The 18331-nt window shown below is 38.8% G+C and overlaps 1 protein-coding gene across 3 annotated transcripts in view; it reads right to left on the bottom strand.

The window, feature by feature from the left end:
• Positions 1–18331, bottom strand: part of STAMBPL1 (STAM binding protein like 1) — a 48324-nt gene that overhangs the window by 7777 nt on the left and 22216 nt on the right. For 2 of the 3 annotated variants that reach the window (XM_077944916.1, NM_001261017.1), the window contains 7 exon segments: positions 16724–16806; positions 12773–12990; positions 9113–9188; positions 6568–6663; positions 3833–4190; positions 2629–2753; positions 516–653 (listed from right to left, as the gene is read on the bottom strand). In XM_077944916.1, the coding sequence (XP_077801042.1) occupies positions 516–653; positions 2629–2753; positions 3833–4190; positions 6568–6663; positions 9113–9188; positions 12773–12990; positions 16724–16753 (1041 nt within the window). In that variant the 5' untranslated portion in view covers positions 16754–16806. 3 annotated transcript variants of the gene reach the window in all.

Below are 18331 nucleotides of genomic sequence, written 5' to 3'. Positions count from 1 at the left end.
ATCGTTTGCCTATCTGAGGGGTGTCAGGGAGTGTAGCTGATATATACAAACACATTTAAAAGAAACATTTTCAGATATTTTCTTAAAATAATCTAATTTAGACCCACATTAATAGTTGTGTAGCCAAATCAGTTAACAATTTGGCTAAGCCTTCACTAGGCTATGTAAAATCATCTAAAACAAATCACCTGATTTCCAAATGTTACTCTCTTTCTTCCTACTTCTTTTAACTTTAGATGATACGAAAAAGCAAAAGATACACGTTCTCCAAATCCAGATTTGACAGATTTAGACACAATCTAACACTGAAAAACATGCCATAATATGATGAACTTTATTTTTTTAAATATCTGTTATTCTTTTCTTTTTGCTTGAGAACCACTACTTAAATGATGACCTTTATTACATTTGAAAAATTTAAAAAGAAGAAGCTATTTAAATGAAGCTAAACTTTTTCAAGGAGGAAAATAGCATGCCACACAAAAATAAACTGAAACCCAAAAGGTCAAACGTACATGAATCCATCCTAGAGTGAGGAGATCGTGTTGATCCTGCACATTGAATAATTCCTCTACATTCTCCACGTCACAATAGTCTGGTCCCGCAGACTGCTTTGGCACAATTACATGAGTAATAGTAAATTCATTATGTGTCTAAAAAACAAGTAGCAGAAAGAATTACATGCATCTGACACACACACACACACACACACACACACACACACACACACAAAACAACGGAACAGGAAGTGCAATGTTTAAGACTAAAGAGTCCGCCAATAGGGGTGTGTGTCTAGGTACAGGGACCACTTAAATTATCCCTCCCTGTACCGAGACACACAACCGTTCCCAATTCAAAAACAAGTCCCAACAGTAAAAATGGATTCTTTGCCAAAAGTTTGAGACTCAGTTGTTTGTAGCTTGAAACCCACTTTCACAATAGAAAACATAACATAAATAGGAATTTGCATGCCAGGCTTCTGTGGAAGTTTAGTTAATAAATGATGTCTTGATATAGCTGTAATGGAAAAACTGAACAAAACAAGGACAGATTTGTTTGGAGGGGGAGATACTAGTTAAATAATTTTGTGGTGTTACCAAAAGGCATTTCTTAGGGTTGTGAAGGTTGATGGTTTTGTTTTTATATTACTAATTATATTGAATGTCACTTCAAGATTTACGACATTCTTCGAATGTTGCGAGGACTCACTAGGATCTTCTGTAATTAAGATAATGTTTTGGATTTGCAATCAGATAAAGAGAAAGGAAAAAACAAATTATTCCTCTTAGGCAAAAGGTAAGAGTTGAGAGGAAGAGGGTTGTGAAGTGCCATGGGATCCTGAAGGAAGAGATGTTTGTGCAGTGAGAGGCTGTCTTTCCCCAGGCAGGCTGGCCTTTCTCTGTCCAGAGGACCATCCTCTCTCTAGCCTTAGGGCTTTCCTGCACACTATGCACTGCTCCTTCACCCTGATTTCAACTCTTCCCTCCATCCAACCTCAAGGTTAGATTTACCAGTTACACACTCCCATGATTCCCTGCACTTGCACAGACAGCACTCAGCCCCACTTATCATTAGTCATCTGTCTGGGTCTTCACAGCATCATAAGTATCGTGAGTCAGGCTGTTGCTGGACACCCACTGCTAATACCCAGCACACTGCCTGGCACATTTAGATATTCGGTAAATGTTTGTCTGACAACGGAGTGAATGAATCACAAATGAATCAATAAATCAATCTGAATACAACACAGGATGTGCGGGTGGATGTTTCAATAGCACACTGTCTCCTTAAGTGCAACAGAGGTGACTGTAGATGCCCATTCTCCTGTGCTTGCCACCAATGGCTTCCTCTATCTTGGAGGGAAAGAGATGACAGAATACTGGAATGCAGGAGGAGATTGCGTATTGAATACAATGCAGTATTATTCAATAAAGCAGAGGTTCCTAAGCTAAATTTTGAGGACTGAAAATATACCTGGACCCAGATATATAAACTAGCACTCAAAGCAGACTATGAAAGGACATGCCCAAAGAAACATTATTTATCTTTGTTGTAGATAGGAAATTGAATGCATCTCCTTTCTTTCATCTCCTTCTATTATGACATTGTCTTTCATCACATATTTATGATATCTTCCATAATTAAATATGTCCTGTGCCTATAGGCTTTTGTTGAAACTACTGCCTTAAACTAAAGGAAACAACAAAATCCTAGTTTTATTCCATGTGTTTCTCAAAAAGGACAGCAAGATAATACATGCCACAGATTAAGTTAATTATACGAATGTATGTGAAGCTAACAATTGCAATGAAAATTTGATTTGGCAACCAGATAGATTTGGAAATCTGAAGACCTATATTTCATACCATTTTTCTAATCAAAGATTTGATTTATAGGTTGATCTTTAGGACAAGTTTTTATAGAGTCTCTGAAATTTTACAATCTATTTTCTAGAAGGATCATTCCATTAATAATGACAGTAGTTTTATAAAGTTAATTTGCATAATGTTAATTTCATAATACTTATAACTCTTAGCATGCTTTTATTCTGTTCCACTTATCGGAAGAAATCTAGTACTATTAAAAGTATCCTATGCAGATACATATATAAAAATATAAGGATCATACCAGTTTTCCACAGAGTATTCCACAGGTTTCTATTCCTCTCACTGTATTAGATTCTGCCAGCTGCAGAAATTTGTGGCAAAGATCTTTTGGCAAAACTGCACATCGCAGTCCTTCAACCACTAAATCTAAGAAACAAAAAAGGGAGAAAAGGCTAAAAAAACAAACTGTATGTCCCATCTTTCAAAATTGCTATTGGCAAGCAGTCGCAGTTGGACATAAATTTCAAAAATAAAAGTATCAGGTGTTCCACTTTCCATATTTTATTTTAAAACTCTTAGAAGTAAACATTAACTAGAAGTAAAATTAAATTATGTATATAAATTATTTTATAAGCAAAGTGAGGAGGTACCAGCACTTTTACATGTTTGTACCTTGGGTCAACTACTTACATGTTATTTTATCTTTTGGCATGAAGTAAATATAGGGTTAAATGCATAGGCTGCGTAGAATGCATCTCATACCCCATAAGACATATGATAAATATTGTGTTTACCATGTTACTTATATCTTTATGAAAGTTGGTGATCAGCAAGTCAAAGCACAACGTTTTGGTAAACAATTAGCAGTAAAGTAACTTTAAGAATGGTCGCCTATTATCACTCATTTCAAATAAATGGGAACACAAATTCCATCTGACAGTGTCTGTGAAGAAGAATTCTGTATTTTGGAAACCTGCCAGCACCGATCTGGCAGTACGGAGCAGCACTAATTCTTGCAGAAACACACAGGCCATTTGGAGGTTAATTATCTATGTGTATGAGATTCTCTCAGTCCAAGGATGATGCTAAGCATACCGAGTATAAACATTTATTGCTGAGCAAAGGTCTGGATAAACAATTTTCTCAACACCTTTTCTCTCCAGAAAGATGGATGTATTTAAGATGTATGTATTTCTTAGTTAAAATACATAGAAGACAAAAGGACTTGAAATTCTTCTCATTTAAAATCTCTGTTCAATGACAAAATACTTCCCATTTATGACAGAGTCTCTGCTCTATCGGGGGCATCATATTTCCTGAATTTTAAGGTTATATATAGTAAAAGCCAGAGAGTATTGAAAGGTTAGTTCTGTCATGCATACCATATTATGCAGGGGTCCTACTACAATTAGTAATGAAATGAGGAGGACCCTCCCAGATGCTATAGAAATATGGTTCCATCCGATGAGCCTCAGTGTCTCACGGGGGTGCATTTCATCACTTACTCTGAACAGCACTTAGAGTAGCAGCTGGCGTTAAGGCCCTGTTTACAGGAGGAGAGTGGCTAGCATAATTGGTTGCATCACTTTTATTAGGTTGATCTGCAAATACATTCAGCAAGGAATTGTTCTGCTGTGTGGAAAAGCAGGACAAAGCGCTCCCATCAATCTGCTCCGACAGCCCCGAGGTTTGCTGACTTCGCATCTGACCTCGGGCTAACTCTTGCTTCTTGAGTTGATCTTCGAAAAACAGAAACTGCTCCGATTCTAGCTGCTGCTGGCGCATCTGAGCAATCCGCTTCCTTTCTGCCTCTATCAATCTCTGATGCTCCAGTTTTTTGAGAATTTCAGCTTTATATTTGTTCTATAAAGTGTGGCAGCCAGAAGAGAAGGTTAGTGTCCAAGGAAAAACATTGAACTGGAATTAGACATTTTCAGTCTTCAAGCAGACAGAGAAAAGGCTAGATACTGTGATATACCCACAGGGACACTCAGGGAACAGTGAGAGAAATACATAACATCAGGGCAAAAGCCCCTTGATCTGATTAATGCAGCAGTTCTAAATCCACTGATATTTTACCAGAGACAGGCCATGACAATCAGGATCCCTCCATTCCCTTATGCTTGTAAATACTGGAAAATCAACGTTAAGGTTGTTTGCTCAGTCAGACCGACAAGACCATATGAAACAAAATACCTCACCCCTACTGCACTTTCAATATAGTGACCACTGGCCACGTGTGATTATTTGAACCTGATTAAAATTAAACAAAATTAGAAATTCAGCATCTCAGGCACACTAGTCACATTTAAGTACCCAGTAGCCACATGTGGCTAGTGGGTACCATATTGGAAAGTGTCAAACAGAACATTTCCATCATCACAGGGAGTTCTATTGAACAGTGCTGCCCTAGAACCTTTTGCATTTGACTCTAGAACTCATACTCTGCTGGAAATTTATGGATAAGAAGGAATCACTAAAAAGAATGGTTATTAAGGCCAGGCGTGGTGGCTCACGCTTGTAATCCCAGCACTTTGGGAGGCCGAGGCGGGCGGATCACAAGGTCAGGAGATGGAGACCACGGTGAAACCCCGTCTCTACTAAAAATACAAAAAATTAGCTGGGCGCGGTGGCAGGCGCCTGTAGTCCCAGCTACTCAGGAGGCTGAGGCAGGAGAATGGCATGATCCCGGGAGATGGAGCTTGCAGTGAGCCGAGATGGCGCCACTGCACTCCAGCCAGGGGGACAGAGCGAGGCTCCATCTCAAAAAAAAAAAAAAAGGTTATTAAAATGTGTTCCAACCTTCTCTGTCACCACTAACGAAGAGTTTTGCTAAAAATGAGGAGTCCCAAGCTCTCCAGTCCTAACAAAATATTCAGGCTTATTAGGTCAGATAATATGAAGTATTAATGAGCCTTTCAAGTGATTTTGATAGAAGCTAGATTTGGGAGCTACCGTAAGATGGCGGTAGCATAGGGGACACAGCTGATAGCTGCACATTCAGGTGCATACAAATCACCCTGGGGCTAATTGCAGTTGCAAATCCTGATTCAGAAGGCCTGGGATAGGGCCGGAGATTCTGCATGTCTAACAGTCTTCCAAATGATGCTAATGCTGGCTGAAGCGAGGGCTCACAGGCATCGCTGTTCATCTCTCCTAGGCTCAGTCCTGCTATTCTAACCCCACAGAGATTTCTACATGGGACACTACCGTAGGCTATGAAGTGACTGGTATCAAAGGCAGAACATGCAACAGCTGCAGAGCCTGTTCCTCCCAGGAAGATCATGAAGAGGAAGATCATACACATTGCCGACTGTGGAAGGGAGACTTGAACTGGGCTTTCGTCTGCCTTGCTGTTGCTTTGTCTTACCCTCCAAGATCATTTCTGTCTTTCATATTTCAAGTCACATTATTAATATACACACTTCAGGGACATTTCCAATTTCAACATTCCCTCTACCACTTCGTTAAAACTTACCACTCAAACTAGCCTTCCACCTTTGCCCATAGAAAGTCAAAAAGCTCAATGAGCATTCTCAGAGCTGATGAGATTGAACTGAAGTGGGAGTCAGTGAAGGTGGTAACTTCCAAAGCAAATAAAACACAAACAAAAAAGCAAAATAGCTTTATAATAATGCTATGTTGAATGCGAGTATCCGATACACTGACTGGCCAATTTCTTCTTCCAATGCCTTTCTGCCTCTCAGACATTATCATGATGGTCACTGTTTATTAATAACAACCCAGAAGCCACCACTTTTGGGTGATACAATTACATTTCAACCACATGGTTAGCTGTTATTCCATCTCAATGCAATCCTGACTATAACATTCTAAGAATCAAATTCACATTTCTAAGGCCTACATCATTAGGCACATCAAAAACCATATTCTGTTCTCCCTACCTCCTACTGGCTGTTCTTCTGGCAAAAGAGCAGCCATCTGGCTCAAGGTTATATTGGCAAGAGTCGATCAAAAAGTTCTACTTAAATCGCTGTAGGAAATCTCTTTTCTAACACATTGCTTTGTTAGATGTTGTAGGGAAATAGAAATACCACATTGTTGGTGCAACTGCTTAACCTGGATATCAGCATAAATTTTGTATTGGTTTCACATCACTGCATCTTTAATTTTTAATTTAAATGCACAGAACATTTCAAAAACTCATCACATAAAAATGAAATTCAAAAACCACTTGTACATAAAATAGTCATGAAATAAGTGTACCAAATGAACTTACTTTGCTTTGCAAATATTCTTGGTATTCTACGTTATATTTCTTTAAAAGGTCGTTTTTCAATTCATCTGTCCTTGGGAATGCAATTTCCTTCAGTTTCTTTTAAAAATATATATACATATTGATTAGTGGGATTTTCAATACACTCTTTCAGATCCTCAGGTGAGAAAGAAAAACAGCTGGTAGGTGTGTTGCAAATAAAGTCATGAGTAATCAAAGATGATGGCAGAAAAGTAACTCTTTTTTATGGGTCCAAAATATAACTTTCCAGCAGAAAAGAAACACTATTATCCCTTTTGTAAGAACTTTATTGGCCCCACTGATTAGATAAGCATTTCGTTATAGCCCAATGCTATAAAAAGTAAATAGCTAGAACTTCATGGCTACCTTTGTGGTACCCCATTTTTAGACAGTGAGTTTGAGATCAATCATTCGTTCTACAGTACATAAATCATGTGGCATCCGAATTAGAAGGGATGTGAGAGAATATATGGTGGATAGGGATTTCTACACATGCTAGACTGTAAAAAGAATAGCTGGGGCACTTTTTATAAAAATACAGATTCCCAAGCCTAATCCAGATCTACTGAATTAACACCTAGAGAAGCGGTCTGGGAATCTGGATCTCAAACAGCTTCCTCAGAGATTCTTAATGGCAAGAATATCTGGGAATTCTTATAAAGGCCAACTACCTCTTCCTTTTTAGAGGTGAGAGAGCAAAGGCCTGAAGAGATTGAAATTCCTGTTCGGTATCATGCAACCAGCCAGCAGCCCATTTAAGACTGGAACTCAAGTCTCCTGACTCTCTAGCTCTTTCACCAAATTTCGATTCTCTTAATCCTTTGTCATTCATTTATGTATTTATTCATATATCTATTCAATAAGCATAAACAAGAGAAATGTATATGGTTTTGCACAATTTTTCTCCTACAAAAAAAAAAAAAAAAAAATAAGCATAACCCTAAATTGAAAGTCACCTTCACAGCCTGGCACCTTTAGTTTCCAAACAGAACTCTCTGAGGTTGAATGAACAAGAGAATTGAGGGGGAGTGCTACACAAAGACATGATAATAAATGATACTTCAGGTAAGTGACTGTAGACATTTAAAAAGTTGACTGGGCGTGGTGGCTCATGCCTGTAATCCTAACACTTCAGGAGGCAGAGAAAGGCAGATCACCTGAGGTAAGGAGTTCGAGACCAGCCTAGCCAACATGGTGAAACTCCATCTCTATTAAAAATACAAAAATCAGGCTGGGCGCGGTGGCTCACGCCTGTAATCCCAGCACTTTGAGAGGCCGAGGCGGGCGGATCACTAGGTCAGAAGTTCGAGACTATCCTGGCTAACATGGTGAAACCCCGTCTGTACTAAAAATACAAAAAAATTAGCCAGGCATGGTGGCGTGCAACTGTAGTCCCAGCTGCTGGGGAGGCTGAGGCAGGAGAATGGCGTGAACCTGGGAGGTGGTGCTTGCAGTGAGCCGAGATCACACCACTGCACTCCAGCCTGGGTGACAGAGTGAGACTCTGTTTAAAAAAAAAAAAAAAAATTAGCTGGGCATGGTGGCAGGTGCCTGTAATCCCAACCACTCAGTAGGCTGAGGCAGGAGAATTGCTTGAACCTGGGAGGCGGACGTTGCAGTGAGCTGAGATTGCGCCACTTCACTCCAGCCTAGGTGACAGAGCAAGACTCTGACTCAAAACAAACAAATAAATAAATAAATAATGTAGATGACCATCTGACAAAATCTGCATTTTGCTTATGCATCCTCAGGTCTGAAAAGACTCATAGGAAAGCCTTTATTTCATTATTTGGTAAAGTGTTTTTCAAAAGTTATTTAAAATTGCATGCTACAATTGGCTTTGTGTACATGATTTTATCTTCCTTCATATAAGACCAACACAAGCTATTAAAGACAAATAAATGGGAAATATTGTAAATGTTTATTTAAAAGAATATATTCACAGCTAGACATAACCAAAATTATAGATATAGCAATTATTGGTGATAAACAAATCACTTAAAAAATGATGATAAATTGCAACACTCTTTTTCCTTGATAGTATTTTAGCCTTCCACCTCCTGCTTCCCCCACAATACTTTATAATCTATAGTTACAGTTCTATAAGATGTAAATAGCTAGAACTTTGTGGTTGCCTTAATAACTAACACTAATTTTCAAACAGTTATTGAGTTCAGGGCTGTATAAAATAATCAAAAGCAGCCAAAATGTCTGAAAAAAGTTTGGAGAAATACACAACATTCTCTTAATCTCCGGGAGAGATTATTGTAAAATAATTCCTTCTTCACACCATTAGGTAACGTTTTGCTTTCTTTCTTTTCCCCCAGCATCAATTAGACAAACCACACTGGCTCAATGATGATCATTAAACGTCTAAGAAAAAAATCGAAACATCATGGTTAATGGAATGAATTTCTCGTGCTCAAACTCTCAAGAGAAAGAGAAAGTGGAGGAAGGGGAAGAATGAATCAATAATGGATACTTATAGAGCATTTGATTCCACAGTGGATAAGCAAACCCACAATACCTTCATAATATCCTGCTTTTCAGGTACTGCACATTGCTGGTAATCTCGATGGTTAGGAAGCTTTTCTACAAACAAGCTAAGAAAGAGAAAACATGTTCTTAGCATTATGTAACAGCAAAAGCTCAATCATGGTTTCTAATAAGGGAATGAGCATCTTTTTTCTTTTTTTTTTTTTTTTTTGAGACGGAGTCTCGCTCTGCCACCCAGGCTGGAGTGCAGTGGCCGGATCTCAGCTCACTGCAAGCTCCGCCTCCCAGGTTCACACGATTCTCCGGCCTCAGCCTCCCGAGTAGCTGGGATTACAGGCGCCCGCCACCTCGCCCGGCTAGTTTTTTGTATTTTTTTTTTAGTAGAGACGGGGTTTCACCGTGTCAGCCAGGATGGTCTCGATCTCCTGACCTCGTGATCCGCCCGTCTCGGCCTCCCAAAGTGCTGGGATTACAGGCTTGAGCCACCGCGCCCGGCCTGAGCATCTTTTTTCAAAAATCACATGTTTAATAACTTATTTACCTACAGTCTTTCTATCTGCCTTTTCACTAAAGTCTGGCATGAGTATTATTTTGGTATTAACGGTTAAACTCAACAAACTAAGCACCAGAGCTAACAAGGTTAAGGTCAGGGTACTCTCTAAACACATCAAGTCGTTTGATCTTTCTCAGGTACTGCATGCTTAACCCCAAAAGAGCACCATCTTACTTTTGTGTACTGCTGGCAACACAGAGAATCACATAAAAATATCAGAGCATGGAAAGAGTGATGTAAATTCCTTCTCACTCTTGAAAAAAACTCAAATGACCACTGATGAACCAGCAGCGCCATCGTGTGTGTATCAAAAAACTCTTAACTGAAAACTTGTAACTAAGAAAAGTGACAACCAGAATCCCTAGTGAATTAGGAGGTGCTAATTAGGAATTCATTATTTTTCATCACCATTTGAGGAACAAGAGACAGCCGCAATGAAAGGAAATTCCTACAGGAAACCCAGTGCATCGCTTCCAGGTAAAGTGAAGAAACTGCTACCACAAGGGCAGGGAATTCTCTTTTTTATGCACCGATGTATCCTCAGCCTGAAGAATAGAATCCAGCTCATAATAAGTGCTCAATAAATATTTGCAAAATGAATGAATAACCCTTCCTTGAAAAATCATAATGAGCTGTAAATGCTGTTTCTGATCAAATAATATGCCTTATACTTACTGATTCTGTAAACCAAATAATACACACATATACTCATCATTTAATTTCTTCTGACGACAGGCTATAGGTTAGACAGAAATGTTAGAGTAATTCCCATTTTAAATGAGAAAATTAAGGCTTAAAGAAGCTTTAAAAGTTGTTAGCTATCTAAGCCTTTATAAATAGAATAAATTCAAAGACATTTAGAGCAGAGGGGACCTCAGAGATTTTCTCCCATAAATCTTTCATTCGTAGATGATGAACTAAGGCCCAGGAAGAATGAGTGAATTACAAATTATCACACAAGAGAATTCAAATATTTTGATTACACAATAATTCTGAGATATAGGGGCCTTTCAGAGCAGAAGGTGAAAAAGAAATATTATTAATTGGTAACTTATTCAGAAACAAAATTTATTGGAAAAGCTTGGCTATCAATGGTGGAGAATAACTTCCAATTTCATATTTATTACTTAACTTTCTAAAAACAAGTGGTTTTCCCAGGTAGGGTAAATACTGCCAACCATTCTCTAAATTTTCAAGTTCAGTAACTTGGATAAAATGCAGATCTCAATTTGTATACCATGTAAATCACCTTTAATTTTGCCCTTGGTAGAATCATGGAAGGCAATTTTTTTTTTTTTTTCCTGAGACGGAGTCTCACTCTGTCACCCAGGCTGGAGTGCAGTGGCGCAATCTCGGCTCACTGCAAGCTCCGCCTCCCAGGTTCACGCCATTCTCCTGCCTCAGCCTCCCGAGTAGCTGGGACTACCGGCGCTCGCCACCTCACCCAGCTAATTTTTCGTGTTTTTTAGTTTAGACGGGGTTTCACCATGTTAGCCAGGATGGTTTCGATCTCCTGACCTTGTGATCCGCCCATCTCGGCCTCCCAAAGTGCTAGGATTATAGGCTTGAGCCACCGCGCTGAGCCATGGAAGGCAATTTTTAAAATATTGTATCTTTCAACTTAAATGTTCTCAGGCTAAGCCCCTGACTAAGCTAGTGAAATTATATGTGAAATAAGCCAGGCACAGAAACACAAACACTGCATGATCTCACTTATAATGTAGAAGGAATCTAAAATAGTTGAATTTATAGCAGGGCAGACAGTAGTAAGGTGGCTATTAGAGTTCCAGTGGGTGAGGATAAGGGGTGAGATGTTGGTCAAAGGATACAAAACTTCAGTTAGACAGGAGGAATAAGTTCAGGAGGTCCAGTGTATATGATGATTATAGTTAATAACAATTTATTGCATAATTATGCAGCTTGGGTCTGGCACAGTAGCTCATGCCTATAATCCCAGGACTTTGGGAGGCCAAAGCAGGAGGATCACTTGTATCCAGGAGCTGGAGATCAGCCTGGGCAACATAGTAAGATCCCGTCTCTACAAAAATAAAAGATTAGACGAGCATGGTGACACATGCCTGTACTCCCAGCTACTTGGGAGGCTGAGGTGGGAGGATCACTTGAGCCTGGGAGGTCGAGGCTGCAGTGAGCTATGATTGTGCCGCTGCACTCAGCCTGTGCAACAGGGAGGCCCTGTCTCAGTAAAAGGTCTGTGGGGTAATAAATATGTTAATTGGCTTGACTTGGTCATTCTACAATATAAGCATATATGTATCAAAACATGTTGCACACCCACAATATATATATAATTTTTGTCAATTTAAATCAAATTAATAATAAGCTAGCAAAAGTAATCGACACGTGACTTTCAATTAAAATAAAAAAATAGAAGGTTCAGCTTAGAAGATATAATTATTGATAACAGGACATCCTTTCAACTAGTAAGTTACCAGATTTATAGTAAGGCAAGTCCAAGTCCCACTTCTGTTAACTCTTCAACTAGGATATGCCACTAGCAAATATCTGTCTAATAGGAAATTTGATAGTTTGATATGGCTGTTTTGATGTAGCCACTTTTACTCAACATTTTGACAGCTCTTTTGTACATAGTGCTCTTCATAGCCAAATAAAATGTTTTTAAAAAATAATAAATGCTATATGAAACTTGAATGAGTTTCCTGAACCTATCCCTGAACCTGAATCAGATCTTTCCTGTGTCTCCCAACTTGTCCCCCAGACTCAAACCACCAAATCAAACTTTTTTAATGTTGATGACATGTTCTAGGTGCTTTAAGTGGAGCTACACTGTAGTTCCTGCTCTCATAAAGCTTCAGTTTCTGTTGGGGAAAATCGCATGAAAAAATAAATTACATTTATGAAGAGTGAAGCATGTATTAAATAGATTATTGTGCTGGCCTTGGAGCCTCCTGCCTTCCCTGACCCTAAGCATCAGAGATGGTGTTGGGATGCCTGTGAGTACATTAGTTGGTAATTTAAAAACCTGAACATTTAAAGCTCCTAGAGACTGTGCAATTGGTCTGAACATGAAAACATTACTGATACCCAAACTGCCACATCAAAATAACTATGTAAATATTTTTCCAATTTTCTCACTTCAGAGGCCTTTAAAAAACTTACGTTATAAATTTATTATAAAGAACAAAGGCATTTTCCAAATTTCCTTCTTCCAAATACACAGACGCCATCCTCTCCATCTCTACTCCAGACCTAAAGTAACGTCGTGGAGTGATGTCTTCACTGATGGTGATATTACAACCAAGTTTGCTTAGGGCACGGACTCGCTCTTCTGGGCTTAGGGAAACATCTGTATGGTCAGGCATAGCAGCTAACTTTTTCTGTAAAGCAAAATTTAAATCTCTGATTAATTGCTGATTATAGTAAGAAAAGGATATGACTAATATTACGGATGTATTTTCTTTATGAGGAACCTAACACTATCATCTAAGGAAATCTTTTCATAAGTTAATGATGTGATCAAAGTAAAGCATTTTTGCGTAAACATGGTTTATACAACAAAAAGACAAACCTCCAGGGTAAACATACAGTTTTATTGCAGTGGGATCTCACTTTAGGTTTCAGGGTACAATTATCTGGAAGTTCCAGGGTATGCAAATGTTTTAGGTCATGTTAGGTAAAATATCATTGCCCCTCATATCCCTGTGCATGCTTCTATCTGGGATCATGTGAAGCAGGTCATAAGATGAATTCCTGCCATTGTAGGGTTCATGTCAGTCTACTCTGAAGGGTCTCCAAGGAGGTAACTTGGATTCAAGTTACTGTAAAGATTTAGTTCTATTCCAGAATAAGTGTTGTTTAGTAAGAAGTTTTCAGGGCCTCTCTGCATCTTCGTTGAGTTAAAAAAAAAAAAAAAAAAAAAACCAAAACCAAAAAACACAAATAAGTCCTGGAGAAGCCTTTTCAAGCATAAGGATGCCCCTCCCATTTTTTTTAAACATAAAAAGAGTCTCAGACTTCCGTATAATAGTAATTACACTGTTAAGTTAGTCCTTAACCAAGAAAATAATGATGTGTTACTAAGAAATGTCAGTGATAGTAATTTGGATTTTATTAATAAAAACAGCATCTATGCACTTTTGGTAAAGCACAGAACATACATAATTCAGAATGATTATTCAATAAAAAGTCAGTGCTTCAGAAAGGAAATTTTCTCTGTTAAGTGCCAGATAGCAAGTGTCTTAGGCTCTGCTAGCCATATGGTTTCCATTGCAACTTGAATTCAGCTCTCAGCATGAAAGTCACCATAAACAATATGGAAAAAAATGACCCTGGCTGTGTCCCCCCAATTTTTATTTATAAAAACAAGCAGGTGGTTTGGCCCTTAGACCATAGTTTGCTGACCCCTGCTTTAGATCAGCATATTTCAAAGCATGGTCCATGTAATAGCAGCATCAGCATCAACTGGGAGTTTCTTACAAATGCAAATTCCTAACAGGTCTCACCTCAGACCTATAGTCAGGATCTCAGGACCTCTGGAGGTAGGCTGGAGAACCAATGTTTTAATCCGTCTTTCCAGAGGTACTTATGCATGCACAGTTTGAGAAGCAAGGCTTTAGACCAACCACTTCTACCATTGCTGGATGCTCCCAGAACAGAGTGAGCCTAGAGCAAATTTAGCCTCTCAAGGCCTCCTTGGTCAGTTAAGGGTAGGTTGCAAGTCTGACTACTGTGGGGCTGGAGCACTTAATTCAGGTCTGCCGAAAGCTATGAAAGAAGTCAAGGTAAGCATACTTTTAGTCTGGCCGTGAATTACTGAGCCAACCTTCAGGGGCAGGGCATAGTGAATTAGATATCTGGAGTTCTTCCAATGCCATCTGGCCTACTTTGGTGGTAAATGTATAGCCAATAGAACCCTAGAGATCTGAAATGATTCTTGGTCCTAAAGGTTTAACATGTAACCAGAGACCCACGAACTTGTTTCTCAAGGCTTCATTAAGTAAGAACCATACCATTTCCCTTGTACGTTTTATTATATGGCTTCACCACATCAAAGACAGAAATTGGAGTTCTGAACTTTGAGCCTCAGGCTTCAGTATATGGTCTTTTCCAGTTGAGATGTCTCAAATCCTACAGCAATCCATCCGCTTTTCCCTAACCACACTCACCTATAGAACTCAACAGCACTAAAAGAAAATATTGTCATTTGACCACAGATAATTGCTTCAATGATATCAGAAAATGACTAGAGAAAAAAATCTATGAAAATCAGAATGTCTTCTAAAGGGGGTTCCAGCCTCTCATATGTATAAAAGTAATGTGTTCATATTTTACTACTATATAGTCCACACTGAGTTACAATTATTTCTGTACAAATGTGTCTGATCCCTTATGAACTCCTTGGGGTTTTAAAAGGGATCACTTTCCATTTATCTCTGTTCCCTGTAGCATCTTCCCTGCCACATATGTGATAATAAGTATATCAAATAAAAGAGACAAAGAAGTGAGAGAAGGAAGCAACAAGAGATTATAATTAGTTTTTTCCCTGAAAATGAAAATTAGATTATTTTTCCTCTTCTAAATGGTCCTATCCTTCCCAAATTTAAAATTGATTTCAAAGATAAGCTAGAAAATAACCTAAAGTCTTCATCAATCTATAGTTTTTTTTTGTTTGTTTGTTTGTTTTTGAGACAGAGTCTCACTCTGTCGCCCAGGCTGGAAGTGCAGTGGCACGATCTCGGCTCCTGCAACCTCCACCTCCCAGGTTCACGCCATTCTCCTGCCTCAGCCTCCCAAGGAGCTGGGACTACAGGCGCCCGCCACTGCACCCGGCTAATTTTTTGTATTTTTAGTAGAGACAGGGTTTCACGGTGTTAGCCAGGATGGTCTCAATCTCCTGACCTCGTGATCTGCCCGCCGTGGCCTCCCAAAGTGCTGGGATTACAGGCGTGAGCCACCGCGCCCGGCCAATCTATAATATTTCATTTGCATGCAAGTTTCTTGGATGAAAACACAAATTTTCCAGATACATAGCCTTTGTGTTCATTTTTACAGTGACATATACAATAAAAATTTTAATTATTGTTATATAATGTTCTAGAAAAACACAGAAGACATCTCATAAAGATGACTCCTTCCTCTGAAGAGGTGGAAATGGGTCAGTATTTATTAACCATAGTGGAACAACAACATGGGGACAGAAAATGAAAACATTTCTGCAACTGTCTACTTTCCAAACATACTCTGAAGACAACTAAGCTCTGTGAAGGACTTTCTTGGTCAAGAAAAAACATTAGGTCACAACCTATTTCAGTACAAGAACCAGGCTCTCTCTTTCTTTATGTCCTGGTGCTAGTCTCTGTGCATACAGGGTATTTAGTATACTGCACACTGGTACAAGGTCGTTGTGAGTGGTTGGGAAGGGTCTTCGGGAGGAGGAAAATGGGAATGACAGTTTCCATTTATCGTACCATCTTGGTAGGCTAGGAGCATCAAAAAATATTGTTTCCAATTGTCATTGGGCAAAAAGTACAAAATTAGGGCCATGGAGATTACATAATGTGTCTATATTCACAGTCAGAGACTGATCTAGGACACAGAATAAGCCCATGTGATGTAGCTAGAGAAAGTGTGCACAGTGCTGGGCAGTGAGGGGAAAAGTGAGAAGAACAAGAGCGTCAAGTACAAAGACATTTACACAAGGATCCAAAGCAATACCTAGGTGTTATGTATGTTTTTCTCAGCTAACACCACACAAGGTGAGCCTCCAATTTTTATCTATATAAAGAAGCTGAGACACAAAGAGCTTTAAGTAGCTCCTCAGATATCAACTCTGAAATTCTTCTCCCTGGTGTTTTGCCAAAGGACTACACTCCTGGAATCTAGCTAGATAAACTAAAATTTTAGACTTTTGTGGAAAATAAAATGTATTTTTAAGTCTTACAAAGATAGCTTTATTAGTCACTTCCTCAAAGGAGACAACCACACAGATGGATGAGAAACTACAAGTGCTAAACTTCTTAAAGTAATTGTGACTCATTTCACATTTGTATGTTTCTGTTCTTCTTTTTGGGCTTTCCAACCAAATGTTAGATATCAGCTGGTGCAACCTACCAGAGAATTCACAGTAAAAGGCTGATCCATGCTGTCTTATCTGTGAAATGAGGATGTTCACTGTTTCTTCTCAATCACTTCATCTGTTTCAAAAACAAGAAGCAGAACTAAAGTTATTTTTTGAGACTCAAGTTTGAAATCCCAAATCCCAGGGTTATCTCTGCCTCAGACAAACAGGAACAAATGGAAATAACTTATATAACCTTAAGTTATAAGTTCAGAGTGTTCAGAGAGACTGTTGGAAATCTCTTCCTGAAAATATAAAACTGCAAGTGGTTATGGTTTCTCGAAGCTGACCTTTGAAAGTGAAGGTGTGAAAATAATTAACATTTGACTGGCACCCAGTATGAATCTTCTGGGGGATACCTTACTTAGAACTCTATGCAAGGTTATAAAGTAGGTTCGCTTTCTTCAAAGGAATAAAGAGGATCATATTGATTATGAGCATGGACTGTTAAACCTAGAGCCGGTCTGGATTTAAACTCAACCTTAGAACTATGACAGGCAAAATTCTAAGATAGCTCTGTGATTCCTGCGTCTTGATATCTGTCGGTTTGTGTAATCCTCTCTGCTTGAGTATGGTTAAGACCCGTGATTGGCTTCTAACCAATAGAAGATAGCAAAGGTCGTGTAATATTATTCCCATGATTATGTTGAATCATATGGCAAAGATGAAGAGATACTGTAGATATATGAATCCCCCCTAATAATGTTAAGTTAATTAAAAGAAAAATTATCCTGAGTGGTCTGGATCTAATCAGGTAAGACCTCTAAAAGAAGCAGATTCTCTCCTGCTGGCCTTAAAGACTCAGCCACCACAAGTTCCAAAGCTGCAAGGAAATTAATTCTGCCAATGACCACACAAGCTTGGAACATGACTCCAAGCCTCTGATGAGACTCTAGCCCATGTCAACAAGTCAATTGCTGCCTTGTGAGACCATGAGCAGGGGACCTAGATAAGCTGTGCCTAGATTCTTGACCCAAAAAGCAGCAAGATAATACATGTATATTTAAGCCATTAATTTCATAAAAATATGTAAAGCAGCAATAGAAAACAAATACGCTTAGCTGTGTGACTGCAGGGAAGTTATATAGACTTTCTGCGCATCTACAAAATGGGAGAAACAGTGGTTCCTACATCACGTGGTTGTGCTAGGATCAAATGAGTTAGCACATAAAGTCCTTAGAGTATCAATAGCTCCTAGCATATAGTCAATATTTTATCAATGTTAGCTATTATTAGAATCTTTATTTTATAGTTGAGACAACTGAGGCTCAGAGAAGTCAAGTGAATGTACCCAAGTTCAAATATTAATTCAATAAATGTTAGTAATTCCCATCCTTTTTATGCTCGTTTAGGTCAAGCTCTGCATCACCACTTTCCACTTCTAAATTTATTTTGTCCTTCATACCCCACGTATCACTTAGATGACTTTGAACATGGATCTTCTCCTGACTTCCTCATTAAGGAAACAAGGGGTTAAGATGGATTATTTTCAGTTATAATATTCAGTGATTCTAGAAATCTCAGAAGTAAATCAATCAACACCTCCAGTGCTGTTTTCTGGCCTAAATCCATGGTGGAGGAACCCTTCAAGAAAAATTACT

The sequence above is a fragment of the Macaca mulatta genome, chromosome 9 (assembly GCF_049350105.2).
Source record: "Macaca mulatta isolate MMU2019108-1 chromosome 9, T2T-MMU8v2.0, whole genome shotgun sequence".
Taxonomy (NCBI): Eukaryota; Metazoa; Chordata; class Mammalia; order Primates; family Cercopithecidae; genus Macaca; species Macaca mulatta.
This window is presented reverse-complemented; position numbering and strand designations above follow the sequence as displayed.